General features: G+C 42.9%; 1 protein-coding gene across 11 annotated transcripts in view; it reads right to left on the reverse strand.

The window, feature by feature from the left end:
• Positions 1-23,498, reverse strand: part of LOC126198739 (myrosinase 1-like) — a 192,225-nt gene that overhangs the window by 26,865 nt on the left and 141,862 nt on the right. The window contains exons 2-5 of one of the 11 annotated variants that reach the window (XM_049935282.1): positions 19,045-19,096; positions 8,875-9,008; positions 4,839-4,973; positions 1,966-2,088 (exon numbers count right to left, since the gene is read on the reverse strand). The exons of 7 other annotated variants lie outside the window; for them this stretch is intronic. In XM_049935282.1, the coding sequence (XP_049791239.1) occupies positions 1,966-2,088; positions 4,839-4,973; positions 8,875-9,008; positions 19,045-19,096 (444 nt within the window). The remainder of the gene's footprint in view (positions 1-1,965; positions 2,089-4,838; positions 4,974-8,874; positions 9,009-19,044; positions 19,097-23,498) is intronic. 3 more of the 11 variants (XM_049935287.1, XM_049935281.1, XM_049935289.1) reach the window with 3 other exon arrangements.

The raw sequence follows: 23,498 nt of genomic DNA on the forward strand, positions 1-23,498 counted from the left end.
TCACTATGTATTCGAAACAGGAACAACGGAGTTGGATCAAGATTGAACGTGCCAAAGGTCGTACAGCACGACAGTGTCAGCAAGGTCTTCAAGAGGCGTGCGGGGATTCGGCATTGCCGTACAGAACAGTGGCACATTGGGTAAAAGCCTTCAACGAAGGTCGGCAAACTGTGGCAGACACGCATCGGGCAGGTTGTCCCAGCGTCTCTGAAGAAGAAGTGCATGCTGTTGCCGCGTTAGTGGACAGTGATCGACGCCATACGATTCGTGAGCTCGCCCACGAAACCGGATTAGCATATACGACTGTGCTTTGCGTCCTGAAAGAACGCCTGGGAATGCGAAAAATTGCTTCACGCTGGGTTCAGCATGACTTGACGGAAATGCAGAAATGGATGCGTTACGACGCTGTTCAGACGCACTTGGAGCGCTATGAGGGCGCAGGAGTGGCTTTCTTATGCCGTATCGTAACACTGGATGAGACAGGGGCCACATCGTACGAGCCAAAACTGAAACGCAAATCCAACGAATGGCGTCATTATGGATCGCCAGGAAAATCGAAAGTGCGTCAGAGCCCCAGTATGGTGAAAGATATGGTGATTCTCGTTTACGATTGTGATGGTGTTATCCTAAAGCATTACGTTCCTCCACGGCAGACCGTAAACGCACAGTATTACTGTTCGTTTTTGGATCATCACCTGCGACCAGCTTTGCGAAAGAATCGGCGACATTTTCTGCGCAACCGACCCATCATTTTGTACGACAATGCACGGGCGCATACGGCGCAAGCTATGGCTGCTCTGTTCGGTCGATCGGACTGGGAAGTACTGTACCATCCACCATACTGACCGGACTTAAGTCCTTGTGACTTTGATTTGATTCCTCAGATGAAGGAACCACTTCATGGCATTCGCTTCAGAACTGTTCCAGAGATTCGACAGACAGTACACCGCTCCATTCGCACCATCAACAGAACAGGCTCTGCTATAACGGTATACTACGCCTACCACATCGCTGGCAACGGGTTCTACACAACGTTGGTGACTACTTTGAAGGACAGTAACAGGTGCAAACATGTAACTCTTTTGTATCGGTTGTGAATAGATAGTCGCCGTTACTTAAGTTCCAAACCTCGTATAAGTAGTTTATTACATTTATTTCCGTTCAGAGTCAACAGACAGTCCATGTACCACTCATCAACCCTCTTTTTGTCGTTTTGCAAGTCGATACTGTCTTCTGGTGTTGCTACTTTCTTACAGACACCCGCGTCATCTCTGATCGATCTTAAATAACTTCCCACGCTTTCTACTAACTCATTTACGTACATTGTAAAGTGCGGGGGTCCTTCCTTGGAACACTCTGGATATTATTTTACATCTGTCGATTTTGTTTCGTTAAGAGCGACGTGCTGAGTTCTATCTACAGTGAAGTACTGTACCCAGTCGCAAATCTGGTTCGATACTCGGTAATTTTTTTTTTCACTAGACGGGAGTGCAGGACGGTGTCAAATGCCTTCCCGAGCCTCGTTGTTTACAGAGCTATGTATCTGAGGGACGAACAGAGCGAGCTGGGTTTGTAAAATGTCTTCGGAGATGTCAATGCCCAATCGAACGCGAGACGTGTGGCGGCTCAAAGATAACTACCAGCGGAAGAAGAAGTACACCTTCCCGGCTAAGCGTGAATGTACTCGATACGTTTAAATGATCATCGTATCTAGAAATCTAAATGAAACGTTGTTTTCCACCATGAGAGTCATCGTCTTGTGAATTTGCTGCCGAAAGGACTACGAGTATGCCAATACAAAACTGCATACGACGACAGAAATATTCTGGTTGGCAGTTTACCTAGTCCCAAGTGGTATTGTTGATGGCCTTACTTTTTGTTGTTTCTCAGGCATAGGCGGGAGGAGGAGTTTTCAGATAACATTACTTCTGCGACCGACGCAGAGAGGGAGGGAAAGCAACTCACCCGATCTCCGAAGTTCTCGAAGGCGATGCGAGCGTACTCGACGAAATAGTCGGCAATTTCGATGTTGGGCCATCCGCCCAGTTTCTGCAGCTCCTGAGGCAGGTCCCAGTGGTACAGCGTGATCTGTGGACAGATGCGGCCATGTTTAATGTCCAATAGTAAAGTTGGAGAGAAAAAAATACACGAGACGAGAGGGAACCACTGCCGCAGCTGATTCAGGGCGTGTCGTCAACACAGAGTGGGGTCAGAGAGAGATATGCTACACCGAATTCTGATTAACATTTGTAGAGCGGAAAAGTTAACTGTGTTAACTGCCAAAAACATTCCTTTTTTTCCTTCAAAAGAGCGGAGAAGTTGTGTAGTGGTAATAATTTAACGAAAATTTTTATTTATTCTTTGGTTACCAGTTCGCAGTTATGAAACCGTTCAGGTACATGAACAGTTTCGAGAAAACCATATCAGAATTTTTTAAAGAAATAAAAGACCTCTTCCCACGTTGAGTTGTACTGTATGATCCAGTCAGTTCTTACATAAGTCATTAGGCACTGAAAATACTGCTATAAAATTCTCTGTTTTATTCACTAAAAATATCCAAGCATACACGGATGTTCTTTTCCTCTGATTCAGCCAATGGTAGTTCAGAAGTTAAGCGCGGAATAAATTTTGCCTATCTCACACTCTGGACAGTTATTCCTCGTTTCAGATAAAACTGCTTCTCTCAGTCAAGATGGCACCTACAGTAGCTTTTCTTTTAATAACCGGCTGCTGGAGCTTCGTTCGCGATCTACAACGATGCCCAGCTGAGAGCAAGCCTCTAAGAATCTATGTTACTTTATGAGAAACTGTAACGTCTGCAAATTTGCTTCCTCCGTTTTACAATACATTGCAGTAACGGCAAGTGGGGTTGCAGATGGTCGGTCGTAAGTCTCGTACAATAAGCTTTGTCGTTTGTAAATACAATACCATCTTAATATTAGTCGATTTGTGATAGCATCAGAAAGTTGTTCGCGATTGAACATGTCAACAAACGAGCTTAATTGTCGTCATATCTACTTTGACACCAAGAACTCTGCGGATGAGGCTCATAAAGTGCTGTGTAAGATCTGTGGTTAGTACCTGTTAATGAAAGAATGTGCGGAGAATTATTTCTAAACTTCAAGAACAGTGATTCTGAAGTCGAATATCGGTGTGGCATTGGAAGAGGGAGGATTTAAGAAGCTACAGAAACCGACGGAAACAATCACAGGAGATGGTTATCGGAAACGTTTGAACCGAGCACTGAAAGACAAACGGCCACAATACACCGATGGACATGAAAGGTGGTTTTAAAGCTTGACAGTACTGGACACCATGTCTCAAAACCCGACGAAAACGTTTAGCTGGTAATTACTATCCCGCACATCGTATTCTCCAGACACTGCTCCCCCTCATTACCTCTTTCGATCAATCCACACGGCCTAGCTGACCAGGAGTTCCAGTGACATGGACAAGTTCAAAATTGAATCAATTCATGAATCTCCTGAAAAGAAACCTGGTTCTTGAGCCACAGGGTTCACATGGTGCCCGAAAGATGGTGGAAAGTAGTACCCAGCGATGGCCGGTACTTTGAATCGTAAATTCGTTGTGCGTTTTGTATAAAAAAGCTACGAATTTTGAGAAAGAATGACAGTAGCAAAGTTGTAGACCTAGTATCAAAAACTAAAAAGCTTAGACCTGCCATATCTAAGGCCTTGCGAGATCGATATACCCCAAGAACAGTTAAGGTATTTTTAAACATTCTGCACGTTTCCCGATCGGGGTATAATCGCGACCTGGTGCAGGGACAATAAAACCTTAAAGATACCATTAGCGAGGAGATAAACGTATAAAAACTGGATCTTCCTGTTCTTCATTTTGTCTGAAAGGTTATTTGTGTACTCAGCGACCGCACCTGAAGATGGCAGCCAGACGGACCGCCGTGTAGCGCAAGTCGGGTGTCGCAAGGGGTTGTCTACCAGCAGGCACCTTGGAATCTGTCAAGGGTTGTTATGTCTCTGTCGAGGAACAATTTTAAAGTGCTAACAAAATAAACGAACATGAGTGGCATGGAGAGTATTTCCACACAGGTTACGTTTCTAAGTGGTGACTAGCTCCACATTCAGGATCCCAAAATGCAAGAAGCCAGCTGCTTCCAGACTGTAACAATTGTATCTAGTACACTTCATGAGTTGTGAACGGTAAATAGAAATAATATTTTTGTTTACCTAGTACACTTTGTAATTGTAAGCTCTCAATTCACGAAGTGTAGTAGATAAACAGAATATACAAATATACAAAATAAACAAAATATCCACCTCACGAAGGGTAGTAGATAAACGAAACTGTTATATAGCACAAGGCATTTGCAGCACACATATTGATATAGAAGAAATTGCTTGTTGTTGTGTTTCTTTAATATAATCCACAATCACGGAGGTCTCCGTCCAGTAAAATGGATAAATTATTGTAGTTTGTCCGTCTCTCGTGTAGGTACGAACCGTCCAGTTTTTCTTTCGGGATTCGCCGACGAACAAAAGAATGTAGCAGTGTTCTGACGCGAAGCTCTTGAAACAGTGCGCTGTTGATATCTGATGATTACACACTGTCAGATGAAGAGGCGAGATATTGGCGCAGACGTTACGTCATCACCATTTGTGTTTGGAAAATAGTGGTCGCCGGAGTGCAGCACTTACAGTGGACTTTTCTTTCGGAATTCACTGAACGAAGAAGGACGTTGTAGTCTCTTGATTAAACGCTGTTTGTTAGAAGGCGAGAGTACGAGATATGATGTACGTCAGTTATCGCATGAGTTTGCAAAGTGGTGCTCGCCGGTCTGTATCTGGTAGCGTACTCACCATAGGTTCGATCCCGTTGGCCAGCAGCTCGTTGATGAGGTTGTTGTAGTAGTCGATGCCCGCCTGGTTGATGTTGTCCGTGTCTCCAGTGGGGAGGATACGAGGCCAGCTCAGGGAGAACCGGTACACGTTCGCCTGCAGGTACAGAGAAATCACAGCTGTAGTACACAGCTAGTTGCACACGTCGAGCACTGAGCGAAATGGATGCGAAATCGAAGAAAGTATAAGATACCAAATGAAAAGAAGAACATCAGAGTGCGATTATTTGGTGTTGGGCGTAGTTAGGGCCCCTTTTGGTAGGATTGAAACGCGTCTGGCAAGATTTGGACAGACTTGTTTCATAAAATGAAATATTAATCCTCCAGTTGTTTCTAAAGGTTTGTATGAACAGAAGAATTTCTTGGTATCTCTCAGCACGTTTCTCCCGCACTTTTATGCCTTTAATAAGTAGCAGTAGTATATCAGTTAACGGCCTTCAGATTCCCTCCACTTTGCGCTGGGCTTCAAAAACGGAAGATCTTTGGTTCCGTGGGTAGGCAGAGAGGTCGTTGGCCAGAGAACTCCATAGAGGTATACCTGTAATAGGGAGAGGAGGCGCTACAGACTTACGTTATACCTTGCTTTCAAACCGGTGCCGCTTTATTAGTAGCCCCCGAACGTTAGCAGACTACTATTAACAATTACATATTGTTCTTAATTCCTGTCTTGTCCACGTAAAAGTTGGTTTAAATACTAAATATTACATTACTTTCGAGAATAATACCGTGTCAGAATGGCATTCTCAGACATTTTTCTCGTCTTGAAGGTATATTTGATCCAGTTATACTACGCATCTCTCCTCGTTAAGGTAAGTTTCTTTTGTTGCGTTTTTGGATGACGAAGAAGAGAAGCATGTGTCATGAAAATGCTGCTTCCGCAATCCAATGTTCCGCCCATGTCCTCTTCCTGAAAATGCAGAGAACGTGTATTGCCATGCTTGGACAGTTTGCAGTATTTCCTTCTCACAGCGTTCAACTAGAGTGCTCTTTGAGTTGAAGTGACAGAAAATCTAAAGTCAAACTACAGAAATAAAACCACTAGAATAAAAGAAATAAGTAGAACCAACATTCGAATATATAAAAGAAAATATCGCTTGAAGAAGTCTACTTACGAATGAACTGTGATTCCTTTACACTTTAGACTAAGAATCAGAAAGACTAGTTCACAACAGGCTGGTATTTTTTATCAAAACACTTCCACCGAAACGAGTTTGGGGCTATATCTCCATGGAAGTCGAAAGTTTTTAGTTGAATAGGCATGGGAGTAAAATAAGAGGAGTTGGCATGACGTCACAAACTAGAATCCGACGTCCTTTATGATAGTTGCCGTAAACATTAGCTTCTCGTGGAAGTGTTTTGTTCAAAAATGCCATATTGCGTCATTTACGGGTGTACTTAGTATTTTAATTACAGGCTAAAGTGTAAATGACTCACAGTTCGTTCTTAGGTGGACTCGTTCAAAAGATGCATTCATTGATATACATTAATTTCGGTATTTCTCTTCACCTTTAATTGCAGTGGTTTTACTTGTGCCATTTGACGTTATATTTTCTGTCTGTCCAACACGAGGAGTTCTCTGGATGAACGCTTTGAGAAGGAAAGGGTGGTAACCGTCCAAACGTAGCAAGCGTTTTCGTCAAGAGGACATAGGCCGAATAATAGTTTCGTCTGTTCAAATTAAGAAAAATTCTGGATTTCAAAAGCAGACATTTTACATCACATACTTCTCTTCTTGGTTATTCGAAACGTACAGCAAAATGACCGTACTTCAATAGGACGAAAAGGGTCATATTACAGGAACAAGTTTGTATTTGCGACCAGAGAAACGTCTGAAAATAGAATCATAATTTTTCCTAAACGAACATCAGGTAAAACGATGTCGAGATTAGTCTTTTGCGATTATCGCATATTTACATGGGGTTGGCGTGTTAATTAACCCATCTGGCATTTTTAAATGTTTGCACATAATCCTTTCCTGTCACCACCCCTTTACTCCTCTGAACGGAATTTGTGTACCTCAGCTGTCTGCAGTTAGTGCCATCCATGTAAAAATGTGTGAACGTTTCCAAACGCTTGTAAATAGTGTAACTGAAGGTGGACATGGACATCAGTCTAGAATTCGTCTATTCGGCTGTGAAAAACTAGTCCTCAAATAGCTAATGTAGCCACTTCTGTGTGACATAGAAAACACAATACATTTCTATGTAAGCACTCTACATGTCCTCATTTTAGTATGTATTGTATAAATGATATCTGCATGAGTCGCACGTCATTTATCTGTGTTTGCGACATTCAGTTGTTTCCTGATGATGACCTAAAGAGCCGAAAGCCACCGTGCGACCAAATAAATATAATTTTGCTTAACATTAGGAAGTGTTTTCCTATTTAATGCTATTAATAATTTAATATATTCCACACTATTAAACAAAAACGCACGTTGCTAATGGTCAGTCCTAACCTACCAATATTTTAATAAGGTGCTTTGTGGAGCGTATTATTTGCTTAATAGATACGACTTGCAACACTTGCGTTAAATACTGTCCATCCCCAGTGCAAACAAACATTTTTTTAAACTCCTACAGTCTTTTAACCTATTTTTCAGTAATCTTCGCAGCTATCGGACTATTGTACTCGAGTACGGTAGCTTTACATTAGATCACGTTAAGTTACGAAATAAATCTGACCATGTGCCGGTTTCGAACCCGTCTGTGTTATACGCTCCAAATATTAGTGTTACTCAGTAAAAAAATGGAAAATGTCACTATAAAACAATAATAGTACAAGTGAAATTACTTCGGTTTGTGCCAAAAAATGCCTAAACTCATCCTGTCTTGTGTTAACAGTTAAGCTGGTTCCGCATTCATTCTGAAGTAGCCTTTGTTACGTTGCGTTTCCACAGTAGTTTAACAGTTGATCACTGATCACAGAAGCTTTTCCACAAACGTCCTACCATCAATATGCTCCTCGACGAAAATTACTGATTCACAAAACGACATCGTTTCAAGTACAAAGCTCGTAATTAATCCCGCGCGCCTTTCCACGAAATAACTGAATCACTCAAACACTTTTCTCCTACGAAGCGACGCACTACTTTCAACTCATAGCTATACTTGCTGTCAGTATTTTCACTCAGTTAATGCGAGGTGGGGATGCGATAGACTGCTCCATAACGAAGCCCAACGACGACTTTCTTGCGCACACAAAGATGGCGCGTGGCCACTAGCACCAGGGCATTGTTGCGATACACCAGCAAGACAATAATGCGCCCTCAGAGAAAAGGTAGGCTCTGCTTCGAAAGTTCCAGAAGCCAGCTACAAGTGACGACTACAATAATGATACGTTAGAACATAAAGGTAGCAGTATTCCTTAAAATTTGCTGTAGAAGGAATGGTCTACCAGCAGACGTTAGCCCCTGCCCAAAAATGGCCCTAAGCACTATGGGACTTAACATCTGAGGTCATCAGTCCCCTAGACTTAGAACTACTTAAACCTAACTAACCTAAGGACACCACACACATCCATCCCGAGGCAGGATTCGAACCTGCGTAGCAGGCGAGCGGTTCCGGACTGAAGCGCCTAGAACCGCTCGGCCACAGCGGCTGTTGCGCCCTGTAACTTGAACGTTGCGTTTGGTCGCTGAATCACATTATGAATGGGCTACGATCCTGAAATTGTTCATCAAGAGAAGCTCTGCAATTCGTCCAAGTTTTCTACATCGTTTTGTTACATGCTTTATACTCGTAACTAAACACGTGCAATCAGCTCGTACTGAAAATAACTGTCCTATTTCTTTTTGTCGAAAGTCGAAGGATAAGAGAAGAAAAATGGAACAGCACCGTGACGATATTAGCTAACAGAGCAATGTGTGTTTTATAGTTCTGAGAAATGTTTAATTATGCAGCGTCCCATCAGAGGCCCATCACAAATCACCTGTCATCGAACATGAGCTAGGTGCCACATGTTGACCAGTCAGCGGTGTTGCCAGCCTCGATACTCACGTTGATTCCGACGAGCAGCTGCACGTCCTCCTTGTACTTGTGGTACGAGTCCGCCGCCACGTCACCGTTCTGGCCGTCTGCTGTCAGGTTGGGCTGTGCGTGCAGCATGTGGTCCCAGATGCTCTCTCCCTTGCCTGAAACACAACACGTCTAACGTTAACCCACCAGCATGGCCCTTGCGTTTTAAAAATACCTCTCTTGCACATTCTCGACAGGTTTCCACCAGCTCTCTCTGCCTTTACTTTATCCACAGTCCGAAACCACTAACTCCCTATTGATTATACCTATGATCTAGGACACAATGGGATAGATACCATAGCCCAAGCGATTCATCAGCATTATTAGGACAGTAACACAGTCGCAATATACCAACTTTAGAAGAGGCATGGTCTTTTCTGTGTGTCCCCGCAAATAATATTGACAAGTGTCTAGTCTGCATTTCGCTCTGCAGCGGTGGCCGTACTGCAGCGACCGTTACTGACAGATCACAACTGCACTATTTGATCGAAATTATCCGGACACATACTAGCTGACACTAATGTGAGATGTGTCCACTCTTCGCCTTCAAGACAGCTCCAACTTATGTTGAGACCGGCTCTGTGAGCCATAGCGTTCTCTCTCACGCCTCACTTAGTAATTAGAAAGGTTATTTTTACCTGATATGACGTAAGTCCCCCCCATGAACCATGGACCTTGCCGTTGGTGGGGAGGCTTGCGTGCCTCAGCGATACAGATGGCCGTACCGTAGGTGCAACCACAACGGAGGGGTATCTGTTGAGAGGCCAGACAAACATGTGGTTCCTGAAGAGGGGCAGCAGCCTTTTCAGTAGTTGCAGGGGCAACAGTCTGGATGATTGACTGATCTGGCCTTGTAACATTAACCAAAACGGCCTTGCTGTGCTGGTACTGCGAACGGCTGAAAGCAAGGGGAAACTACAGCCGTAATTTTTCCCGAGGATATGCAGCTCTACTGTATGATTAAATGATGATGGCGTCCTCTTGGGTAAAATATTCCGGAGGTAAAATAGTCCCCCATTCGGATCTCCGGGCGGGGACTACTCAAGAGGACGTCGTTATCAGGAGAAAGAAAACTGGCGTTCTACGGATCGGAGCGTGGAATGTCAGATCACTTAATCGGGGAGGTAGGTTAGAAAATTTGAAAAGGGAAATGGATAGGTTAAAGTTAGATATAGTAGGAATTAGTGAAGTTCGGTGGCAGGAGGAACAAGACTTTTGGTCAGGTGATTACAGGGTTATAAATACAAAATCAAATAGGGGTAATGCAGGAGTAGGTTTAATAATGAATAAAAAAATAGGAGTGCGGGTTAGCTACTACAAACAGCATAGTGAACGCATTATTGTGGCCAAGATAGACACAAAGCCCATGCCTACTACAGTAGTACAAGTTTATATGCCAACTAGCTCTGCAGATGATGAAGAAATAGATGAAATGTATGACGAGATAAAAGAAATTATTCAGGTAGTGAAGGGAGACGAAAATTTAATAGTCATGGGTGACTGGAATTCATCAGTAGGAAAAGGGAGAGAAGGAAACATAGTAGGTGAATATGGATTGGGGGGAAGGAATGAAAGAGGAAGCCGCCTTGTAGAATTTTGCACAGAGCATAGCTTAATCATAGCTAACACTTGGTTCAAGAATCATGAAAGGAGGCTGTATACATGGAAGAAGCCTGGAGATACTGACAGGTTTCAGATAGATTATATAATGGTAAGACAGAGATTTAGGAACCAGGTTTTAAATTGTAAGACATTTCCTGGGGCAGATGTGGATTCTGACCACAATCTATTGGTTATGAACTGCAGATTGAAACTGAAGAAACTGCAAAAAGGTGGGAATTTAAGGAGATGGGACCTGGATAAACTGAAAGAACCAGAGGTTGTAGAGAGTTTCAGGGAGAGCATAAGGGAACAATTGACAGGAATGGGGGAAAGAAATACAGTAGAAGAAGAATGGGTAGCTCTGAGGGATGAAGTGGTGAAGGCAGCAGACGATCAAGTAGGTAAAAAGACGAGGGCTAATAGAAATCCTTGGGTAACAGAAGAAATATTGAATTTAATTGATGAAAGGAGAAAATATAAAAATGCAGTAAATGAAGCAGGCAAAAAGGAATACAAACGTCTCAAAAATGAAATCGACAGGAAGTGCAAAATGGCTAAGCAGGGATGGCTAGAGGACAAATGTAAGGATGTAGAGGCTTATCTCACTAGGGGTAAGATAGATACTGCCTACAGGAAAATTAAAGAGACCTTTGGAGAGAAGAGAACCACTTGTATGAATATCAAGAGCTCAGATGGCAACCCAGTTCTAAGCAAAGAAGGGAAGGCAGAAAGGTGGAAGGAGTATATAGAGGGTTTATACAAGGGCGATGTACTTGAGGACAATATTATGGAAATGGAAGAGGATGTAGATGAAGACGAAATGGGAGATACGATACTGCGTGAAGAGTTTGACAGAGCACTGAAAGACCTGAGTCGAAACAAGGCCCCGGGAGTAGACAACATTCCATTAGAACTACTGCTAGCCTCGGGAGAGCCAGTCATGACAAAACTCTACCATCTGGTGAGCACGATGTATGAGACAGGCGAAATACCCTCAGACTTCAAGAAGAATATAATAATTGCAATCCCAAAGAAAGCAGGTGTTGACAGATGTGAAAATTACCGAACTATCAGTTTAATAAGTCACAGCTGCAAAATACTAACGCGAATTCTTTACAGACGAATGGAAAAACTGGTAGAAGCCGACCTAGGGGAAGATCAGTTTGGATTCCGTAGAAATGTTGGAACACGTGAGGCAATACTGACCTTACGACTTATCTTGGAAGAAAGATTAAGAAAAGGCAAACCTACGTTTCTAGCATTTGTAGACTTAGAGAAAGCTTTTGACAATGTTGACTGGAATACTCTCTTTCAAATTCTGAAGGTGGCAGGGGTAAAATACAGGGAGCGAAAGGCTATTTACAATTTGTACAGAAACCAGATGGCAGTTATAAGAGTCGAGGGGCATGAAAGGGAAGCAGTGGTTGGGAAAGGAGTGAGACAGGGTTGTAGCCTCTCCCCGATGTTATTCAATCTGTATATTGAGCAAGCAGTAAAGGAAACAAAAGAAAAATTCGGAGTAGGTATTAAAATTCATGGAGAAGAAGTAAAAACTTTGAGGTTCGCCGATGACATTGTAATTCTGTCAGAGACAGCAAAGGACTTGGAAGAGCAGTTGAACGGAATGGACAATGTCTTGAAAGGAGGATATAAGATGAACATCAACAAAAGCAAAACAAGGATAATGGAATGTGGTCGAATTAAGTCGGGTGATGCTGAGGGAATTAGATTAGGAAATGAGACACTTAAAGTAGTAAAGGAGTTTTGCTATTTAGGGAGTAAAATAACTGATGATGGTCGAAGTAGAGAGGATATAAAATGTAGACTGGCAATGGCAAGGAAAGCGTTTCTCAAGAAGAGAAATTTGTTAACATCGAGTATAGATTTAGGTGTCAGGAAGTCGTTTCTGAAAGTATTTGTATGGAGTGTAGCCATGTATGGAAGTGAGACATGGACGATAACTAGTTTGGACAAGAAGAGAATAGAAGCTTTCGAAATGTGGTGCTACAGAAGAATGCTGAAGATAAGGTGGGTAGATCACGTAACTAATGAGGAGGTATTGAATAGGATTGGGGAGAAGAGAAGTTTGTGGCACAACTTGACTAGAAGAAGGGATCGGTTGGTAGGACATGTTTTGAGGCATCAAGGGATCACAAATTTAGCATTGGAGGGCAGCGTGGAGGGTAAAAATCGTAGAGGGAGACCAAGAGATGAATACACTAAGCAGATTCAGAAGGATGTAGGTTGCAGTAGGTACTGGGAGATGAAGAAGCTTGCACAGGATAGAGTAGCATGGAGAGCTGCATCAAACCAGTCTCAGGACTGAAGACCACAACAACAACAAACAACAATGACGTAAGTGATGGAGTGAGGTATGGACGACTTTCATTTATTAACATTCTTTCATTGCTAAATTCTGACCTGATTGACAAACAACATGGCGACACTCAGTATTAAGAGATCATACACAAGATCATCACATTATTTTAACATCAGTAGATTGTGATGGAATGCAGACGAAGCACTTCGTGGGCCTCTGTCCAGCCAGCATCGAGAGCCAAATGAAGTGTTTCGGGACGTGATAGTTGGAGTCGAGCGTGGGAGCTTTAATTAAACTTGTTCTCATCCCTGGACTTGGAGTTCGACTCCTCATTCGATTGTCAGGGAGCCTTAGCCCGATAGCTAGTAGCTTTCATTGCAGGCTAACATCCTAAATGTTAATGATAATCATGTATACGTTTTCTGTCAACTGATTGGTTCCACATTATTTATATAATAGTTCAATTGATGTATGGAACATGCAACTAACAAACTAGCTAACTAAATAACTAACACAAGAGAGGCGGACACTATGTCTACCATGCTGGTTCTACACTGGGAAATCATCATCAAGAAACCAAGTTGCTAGACATTGAGAACTTTTGTGCATCCTGCATTGGCACGGTAGGATACAACTGTGACCTGCATTCAGAGTACAAATTTGGATAAGGGCTGCAATCTGTGACAAAGCAGAGCATCGAATACGCAGGACACTTGGACGACACGTGTGAATAACAATGACACCTGTTTCGGTCAGGTTGCAAAGGTTAATCAGTTTCCACAACAGTTAGTGCCCACTACAACAGCTGCCACTTGTCAGTATTGCTCCACCGCAAACTCTTTTGGGAAACCTTTCAATGAAGTGTCTGAATGTGTGTCGAGGAACGGCAGAGTATTTTTCCTCAACAATCCGAGCAAGAGTAGGTACTGATGATGGACGCTGGGGCTGGAGCAAAGTCGCCATTCAAACTCATCTGGACAGGCCAGTCCATTTCAGCAATATTATTGTCCACAAACCATTATCTCATTAGTGCTGCTTTATAGCTGCCTGCATTTCCATCCTGATGCAAACAATCATCACCGCCGAAATTTACCTCTACTGCATACGGTAACGAGTGTCATAAAATATGTTTATATCCTTCCGAATTTAGAATTTCCTTACACGCTATTCGGCAACCCCCACCCCAACCAGGAAAAATAATCCCATAATGAAACCACACCAATTGTGTACTTCACTGTTGTCACAACGTAAGATAGCAAGTGTACTTCAGGCATTGACCAGAACCCAGAAACTTCGATGGGATTGCCACAGTTCATAGTGTGACACACCACTCCACACCACTTGTTCCCAGTCATCCACTGCCCAGTGTCGTGTCTCCTTACACCACTTCAAGCATTTATTACAGAAATGTGTGGCTGACGAGGAGCTGCACAGACAATTTACCCCATCATTTTCAACCGCTTATGCACTGTCATTGGGCCAGCTGGACTGCCGCAAGTTCTTTGGGACTCACTAGTGATTCCTCCCCACGATTTTTCACAATCATCCTCTATAATTCTCGACAGTCCCTGTCCTTCGGTACATGATGACTGCCAGCTCCTGGTTTAGCTGCAGCTGTTCTTTTGCGCGTTTCCACTTCACAGTCATATAACCAACAGCCGACGTAGCAGCCTTAGAAGGGCTGAAACGTCATTGATGGATTCGTTGTTCAGGTGACAGCCAGTGCTGCTACTGCTCCTCTACTGCCAACACAACACTGCTCGCCACCTGTTGTACTGATTGATCCCCTCTCGTGACATTTAGTGATCAGTTTCACATTACATAGCGGAGTGCAGGTAATTTTGATCAGATTGTCTATCTGTCCGACTGGGCGTCGAATACCCTACGTTTGCTGATACAGTAGTAGCAACCCAGCAACTCCTTTTCCATCCTCACAACTTTCAGTTTTCAATCTTCCAATATCTCTTTCCACTCTTCCAAAATCTACAGACAACGCTCTGCTATTTAGAAAGTGTGTTTAAGGAAACTAATCAAAGCTGAAGGCTTTGCAGTATGGAAATATGACAGCACCGTTAATGTGAAACTTCCATGGCAGTGAAAACTGTATAGAACCAGTATTCTAACTGACTCCTAAGCAAGGACTTGATTTCGAATCCCAGTCTGCCATGCAATTTTATTTCGTCAGGTTGTTTCAAGGGAAGTCCACACGTACTACATAGTAAAAAATTCACTGTGCCAACATCCTCTATGCTATGGATAAGCCATTTCTCTACAGTATCCGTCCTTCCAGGAGTGCTAATTCAGCAAGGCATACAGGAAAGGAGTGTGTAAAACCGAATGGTATGTGTATTTCGATGCTGAAGAAGACGTGCACCGGTCTTCCTCTGTTGACTATAGCAATAAAAGAAGATAGCAACCGCCTTTGGGCAATAGAGCTCGAGTTTTGTAAACATGTCACGCCTGTTACTACAGACAACAGCGAGCCAGGCCGTGAACCAGACATTCATGGAAGCTACAACCCCCCTCACATGAAGATGTCCGCAGATTCTGCAAGAAATATATCGCACCACGGCAATAATGGCACGCAACATTTTAACAACTGCGATGCTGTGGTTTTTCAATCACTGTTGTGGCACTTGCATGTAAGAGCAGTTCCCCCCCTCACGATGAGCTTCCTCGACTAGGGATCGATCTTAAGGAGTGTACGGAATCTCGCATTGCACCACTAGCCGCCAAAGTCGTCTTATGTTTCCATATGTGTTTTGTCTCTCTCTCTCTCTGTCCCTTTTTTTTTTTAGGGACTTGCGTAAGATTCCATCCATGTCCATGTACACCCGCTTCAAACCACCTGGATTAATTGCGATAAAGCATAGCAGCAGAGGTGAATGGTGTAGCTCCAGACACACTCACAACGAATCTGACTGTACTCTGGATGTTGTCCTGTCCTACGTCCAGTGAAGGCCACATTGAACATTTGTGAATGGTAAATTAATATACTGTTACTAAACGTTATTATGTTTATACACCCCAAGGTAGTACTAGGGTGACTTCTTGATGTTACAGACTTTTAGCGATGATGGAGAAGGGGTTTCAGCTAAGGCGCCCATCGTTCCCCCGCGCCAGATTTAGTGACAAAACAGTCCAATAGACTGAATACAGATCAAGCAGTCAACTGTCCAAGTTCAAGATGTGAAACATCGAGCTATTACCAAGAAACACAGCATCGTCGTTGTGTTGTCACGATGTTGGATTGCAAAGCGGGAGGTTCGTGTTCAAATCTCACTTGCACCGCACATACATATTCTTCTTCACAAAATTATAAACTTTCTGTCCGGTCATTGACTTGTGTGTTTTCTTTCCGTAGCCTTCGTGACTGTCACACTATACACTGGTTTTGATTATGACTCATGCGGTAAGAATATATTGTATTGTATTGTATGTTAACCGAGGACCTAGAAACTACGGAGAGGCTCCGTCCCCGCCGCAGCCGCAGTGGTCCACAACCCCACGACGACTACCGCAGTCCACTTCACCCCTCCGCCGCCCCAAACCGAACCCAGGGTTATTGTGCGGTTCGGCCCCCGGTGGACCCCCAGGGAACGTCTCGCACTAGACGAGTGTAGACCCTATGTTTTCGTGGTAGACTAATGGTGGTGTACGCATACATGGAGAACTTGTTTGCGCAGCAATCGCCGACGTAGTGTAACTGAGGCGGAATAAGGGGAACCAGTCCGCATTCGCTGAGGCAGATGGAAAACCGCCTAAAAACCATCCACAGACTGGCCGGTTCACCGGACCTGGACACAAATCCGCCGGGCGGATTCGTGCCGGGGACCAGGCGCTCCTTCCCAGTCCGGAAAGCCGTGCGTTAGACCGCTCGGCCAACCGGGCCGGCTGTAACAATATATTACCATCGCTATTAAATGAGATGAATAGTAGCAGCCGGCGAGATGCCGCATAAACCTCTCACAGAAATGAAAACAACAAATATATGTGCGTGGCTACGTTACAACAAAGGAATTCAAGAGTCGACACTTCAAAACTGGAACGCAGGGATCATAACTCGCTGCACTTGTGTAGAACAAACAGGAGGTACGTACGTCTGGAGACCCCTCCCTTACACCTCACTCTTGCAAACGGACTTTACACCACGACGCAGACAAAGATCTGAACACAGCGAACGGGGACGTCAGTGACCGGAAGATAGGTTATGATTTTGTGAAAAAAAATTACGAGGCACATGTGGGATTTGAACACAGGCCTCCCCCTTCGCCGCCCAACACAATCACCACATAACTACGACGAAGTTCCTACTGAGCTATGTTTGATGTTGGACATCTTGAGCTTAGGTCGATCACTGTTTCTATTTTGCTTATTTTTTTCACATTTCAGTACACCTTCTTCTTGTTTTCATGTCCGATCTGTGTTCAGTTTTTCACGAGCTATCCACTGGGCTGTCTTACCACTAAATCTGAGGGGAGTGAGATGGGAAGTTTCCCTTGTAAGATTCCGGGGCAGACAATCAAAAATGGTTCAAATGGCTCTGAGCACTACGGGACTTAACATCTGAGGTCATCAGTCCCCTAGAACTTAGAACTACTTAAACCTAACTAACCTAAGGACATCACACACATCCATGCCCGAGGCAGGATTCGAACCTGCGACCGTAGCGGCCGCGCGGTTCCAGACTGAATTGCCTATAACCGGGCAGACAATCTCGACGATTACTTAGGTGAAGAGGACCTTACTAAGTGTTGTGTATCAGTTAACGTGTAGGCTCACGCAGTCAATGATTACGTACTAAGATCATTTCTTCCTCTATGTTCAAATGTACCAGCGTACACAGTTTTTATCAGAGACATACCACCCAGGTTCGTGGAACATATCTCACTTATTATTCGTCAATGGATGTGGTTCCTGTGGCATTGCACAGAGATCGCGTTGCAGTAACACGCATCGATACCATAGACATTACCCAGAGTTCGCTGCAATTCGCAACGAGATATGGGAGTCACATCAGAAGATCATGCATCAGCTATAAGCTCTGCGGCCCCTCCTATGAGGTCAGTATAGCGTCGCGCTAGCAAGAAGCCTCCCAGTTCGAGACCTCAGCATCATCAGTCATCAACGTCGATTAGGACAGTGTCTGTGAAGTTTCAGATGGACATTCACTTTTCTCAAGATTATACATTATATTTCAGGAAAACAGTTTCGTTAATTAGTGCATCAAGTAACGCTCTGCTAGACTATGGCAGTCGTAAGCTATTCAGTACTCGTGTGGCGAAGAAGTGTGGCAAAGTTAAGTAAATCTTCTGCTCATTTATGTGATGAAGTTAACCAATATTTCATATGTTCTAGTTTGATGTGCCCCCTCGCCGAGCAATCAAAGAATCAATAGGTGTGGCCAAACGAAAATAGTTTCGCCTGGTCACAACAGTTCCAAAATGATTGTGCCCCACATCACTTTGAGAGTTTGTGAAAACTTCGATTAGACCTTCCACCAAAAGTAGATATGCAGAGGAAATTTTGTATTGTGGGCAGGCCTGATCTCACCCATAAGATTTCTCCTCGTTAGAAGTGCTGTATATGAGACACCTGTTGAGCCCAAATAGGATCTCCTGGGAAAAATTCTCAAGAATTCTCGCTGCCTGTGACACTGTCCAGACTATACTGGGAGTATTAGAAGGGCTACAACAAAACTTCGTACGACGGTTCCACACCTGCATTGACGCTGGGGGACCCTATTTCGAACAACTGTTATAATTGCAGCAGCTTTCTAAACTTGTGCAGGTAAATGAAATTCATTGTTACTGTACCATAGATTTACGATTTTCGGTCTCTGTGACATCAAGTTACGTGAATCGTTACTAGCCCATGAACAGGGGAAATTATCTGAAGGTATTGGCAGTACTAAGCGAGAATTCTGTAAGTCATATTCAGAGTTCGGAAGTTGGGCCACCCTCAGTTACAGCACTGCGAGAGGCTAAGGTGGAACATAAGTAGATTTTCGCTTGTACTTTTCCACTCGGTCGTTTCCGGACTACCATCCCATACCTGAAATTGCTACATTTACATTTCATCAATCCTGAAAGTTTGAAAAATCTTCACGGAATCAACCTCTCTGTTCAGCATTTCATGAGGAACTGCAGTCAGGTACGTGAATTATTCTGGGGCAACACCGATGGACATAACATGGCGTCACGATACGTGCTCCAATTGCAGCTACTCACCATCCTCGTTCCACGCGCCCTCTATCTGGTATGCAGCGGTGGCGGCGCCCAGGTAGAAACCGTCTGGGAACTGGTTGGCAGGTCTGCCGGATGACTTCACGGGCACCCCCTGCGCCAGGCAGAGCAGGGTTGCCACCACCACAGGTACCAGAGTTCGCCTCATCTTCAGGTCCCTTCACCTGGATGACTGCGATAACTGTTCTCCCCAGCATGCGTGTTTATATACATGCGTGAGCTCAAATGATAACAGAGACCAGGACCTAGTTGAAAATCTCCCTGCTTATCCCTTCAATGCGAATCTCAAGGAAAGTATCCAACACAGGATTAAAATTTATTACTCTACATGTTTTCAGCACCTTGTTTGAGAAAAACAGTACCCCACATGAAAGCAACAATAAAAATTAAGACTTTGATAAGATTTCTAAAGCTGTTTTGAATGGGTGTGTCCCAGTATGATGATAACTGCGTGCATACATAAGGAAGGCGCGGCTCAGTTAATCTTCAGATAAGTCGTAAGTCAGACAGATCTGCCATAATCTCTGTTAATCCCTAATGAGACTGTAATATATTAGTACTGTCTGTGGTGGTATGTAATATACAAAAACTACTACCATCATGTAAAACTGCCCTTGCTCTTTCGAAGACGTTCTGGAAAGATTCTTTTTCTTTTTTAGTCATCAGTCATTCGACTGGTTTCATGTGGTTCGTGTGTCAACCTTTCCATCTCAGTGTAGCTGCTGCAAAATAAGTCCTCAATTCAACTTTTGTAGTCCTGTCTTCCTCAGTTGCGTGTAATATTACGGTATATTGACAATTTTTACTTATGGACCGTCTGACAGCAACTGAATAAAACACAATTTTAGTGCCATACGCGTTTCGCCTTTATTTTCTGCAAGGCATCATCAGTGGCAGGTTGCGTAGACAGTTTATTACATATTATGCTCCTGTTGCATTTTTGGTGTTGTTCTTCTTCCTATGAACGCCAATTTGCTGTTTTTTCCACATTCCACAGCACTATGCACTGAACGCTTGTTTTAATGCAATGCAATGCATTCTGTTGAACTCTAGTTTTCTTTCTCCTGATAACGACGTCCTCCTGAGTAGTCCCCGCCCGGAGATCCGAATGGGGGACTATTTTACCTCCGGAATATTTTACCCAAGAGGACGCCATCATCATTTAACCATACAGTAAAGCTGCATGCCCTCGGGAAAAATTACGGATGTAGTTTCCCCTTGCTTTCAGTCGTTCGCAGTACCAGCACAGCAAGGCCGTTTTTGTTAGTGTTACAAGGCCAGATCAGACAATCATCCAGACTGTTGCCCCTGCAACTATTGAAAAGACTGCTGCCCCTCTTCAGGAACCACACGTTTGTCTAGACTCTCAACACATACCCCACCTTTGTGGTTGTGCAGTAGCACATGTAGATTGTGAATTCGCATTCCCAGGTTTGTATTTACGATAAGACGCACACGAGTAAAGACTACTCATTTACACTTGGCTACACCTTGGTTTTCTTTCAAGCAGTGAGAATATTAAATTATATTTTTTGGCAGAAGACAACAGCCACAGTTAGTAGTTAGTACAATGTTTGTGTAATTCCGTGTCAGATTGTGATTTAAATTATGTGTGTTCTGTTTGTGTAATATGTGTGTCTATTACGTAAAAAAAGTTATCTTTGTTGGTCAAAGTAGAAACTGTATGCTTCCTTAGATACGTTTCGGTGTTTGCGTAATTACGGTTTCCGGTGGAATGTATTTTCGGTTTTTGTTTCGTAAGTATTGAGATTCATTTTCCGATACATCTAATAACAGTCAAATTTTCTTTGGATATATTTTTTGAGCAACAGTACTGCCTGACAGTCTTTAAACCTCAACAATGCACGCCAGAAACGCAAAGCGCAGCAAGACTTCACCGAACGTGCTTACCCAACAATGTGACACTATGACCGCGGAAAAAGCTAATATTATTCTGAAATCTCCCGTTTATTTCGCGACTTGTGAATCAGATGATAACAGTAGAATGGATTCACCTGAAAATGCAACCGCATCTAATGTAAATTTTCTGACGTAACAAACAGTGATGGAATCGATAGAGAATTAAGTAATATCGAACTACAGGTATCCAGTGCAAGCACCGTTATCAACATGGTTTCGGGATGTGTAAGGGGAACCATTACGGGTACAAACCCTGACACAAATTTAGTAACTGCGGATGGTAGTCCAGATATGATGTTGTTTCAGAGGATGTTCTCACAGCTCGAGCGAAAATTTGAGATATTAGATGAAATTAGGGAAGAAGCTAACACACGGTTCGAAACATTACTTGAACGGTTGAAACAATCCCCAGAGAAGTAAGAAACATGTAATCGATTGCGCGCAGATATTAGAGACGGAAGTCGAGCAAATTAAAAACAGGCAACAGGTCGAATACCATGAGATTCTTGGCAAATTACAAGCGTTGTACCTCATGAAATGGTAAAACAAGTACAACAACGCATCATACAGTTACAGGAGTAGGTCGACACGGTAGCTGCCCAAGTAGAAAGTCAGCTAACCTTGACAAATACGCACACTAAACATTATATTGAAATAACAGAGCAAACAGAAGAGATTAGCAATAAAATGGCAAATTTTGTTCACCAGCTCTGACAAAGATTCACGACACCAGAGCATTTTTCGGAAATGGCAGAATATCATTCACTGCAACACTTCAAAGAAGAATAAGATAAGGTTAGCGTACAGCTGAAGGATGACAAAAGGCGGCTTCAACAGACGCATGAAAGACAGATTGAACGGAAACGATCGCGAACAGGAAATTTCTCCTTTCACTAGTCCAGCAATCGAGAATAATAAAAGTATCACCATCTCTGGCGTCTTGGGGAACAGCAGTTAATCTCAAACAATACGCCTCAGCGACGCGGGGAGCGTAGCGCTTGGCGGAGTCAAAATTTCGGCACGCTAAGACGCAAGGAAACTTTTGACTACAAATAATTCTTATCAGTAAGCAAATTTAAACATTCCGTAATTATAATGACGAAATACATCCCCAAGTGTGGTTGAACCACATTTATTATGCTATTCCACCTACATTACCTGACGTTGAAGCCATTGTGAGAAACAAGTTTGATTTAAAAAATAATCTGTATGCTAATTTTTAAAAGTTAAAAAAAGGAATTTTAAATGTACGTATTTCTTCCTATTTTTTTCTATACTTGTTTAGGTAGAGTCAGTCAACATGAAGGGCACTAGTAAAAGAATAGAAGAATAATCTGTGTAAAAGAATAAAATGAAAGAGAAACGTATTCCTGTAACTCATGAAAGAATAACTTCCATATAGCAGACAGAAATGAAAGGATTATCTGTCAGCAAACTCACTTTGACGTATAGTTTCGTCGGAAGGCTTTTGTTTTCGGCTTTCGTGGGTTTGAATCTGCATTTTTCGTGGGCTGCTGTAAAACTGAACTAGGTAAAATTCGCGAAGTTTTCTATAGAGTAATATTCCAGCTTCGGTCTCCACTCATGGTTAGTGTATCATAGAAAACAAAGAGGCAAGCTTAATGAACTGCAAGTACCGTAAAGTCTCCAAGCTCAAGCCAAGGTTAATAAATAAATATAGGGCCACAGAGTCAAAAGAAAAGGTAGAGTCATGAGTAAAACCACTGTTTGTACTATCCATGTGCGTCATTAAGTGCCGTATTTGTCTCTAGAATAACTGAGATGTAAAAACTGTGATAAAATTATGCATACGAGTAGCGCTTAAATGACAGATATGTATAATATCACAGTGAAGTGACTAACGAACCAAAGGATAAAAAAAAGTTAGTGCTTCCGATTGTGTAAGTTAGTGGACGCTCGTTCGAGTGTAAATTTTTATGGACTCTCCGACGAGTCATACGGTATTCCCATCACAAAGGGAGTAATAATATAACAAATTTACTGACTGTTTAAAAGTGTGGCTGAACTATTTTGAGAAAAAAGGTTTAATCCATCGCGAACTTGAGAACTCTCTAGTAAGCCTCTTAGCAACGCACAAAACAGCAGTGTTTGCAAAATTTTGTGTTGGCAATACGCTTTAAGCGTAGCACACCAAGCGTTTCGGCGCAACAATGCAAGTGACATAGAATCAGCTGTTACTTCGACATGCGGCGCACATTAGCCAACGGACGAAAGCTGAACATAAACTATTGTGGGAAAAACAATATTTTTCAAGAACACTGAAACGTGCATGCAACTGAAATGGCAATGTATGAAACCCGAACTTGCAGACGGCAGGGTAACTTACAACAAACATAAACGAACTTACTGAAATTTTATTTTTCATTGTGTCTACAAATGAAATACGAACACAATAAAAGACCCACACACTGATAAAAATAACAAACGCAATAACACAGTTACTCTTTCATATCATTAACACTTTTTCTGTACAATGGGGTGCGAAAAAGGAGAACTGA

The sequence above is a fragment of the Schistocerca nitens genome, chromosome 8 (assembly GCF_023898315.1).
Source record: "Schistocerca nitens isolate TAMUIC-IGC-003100 chromosome 8, iqSchNite1.1, whole genome shotgun sequence".
Taxonomy (NCBI): Eukaryota; Metazoa; Arthropoda; class Insecta; order Orthoptera; family Acrididae; genus Schistocerca; species Schistocerca nitens.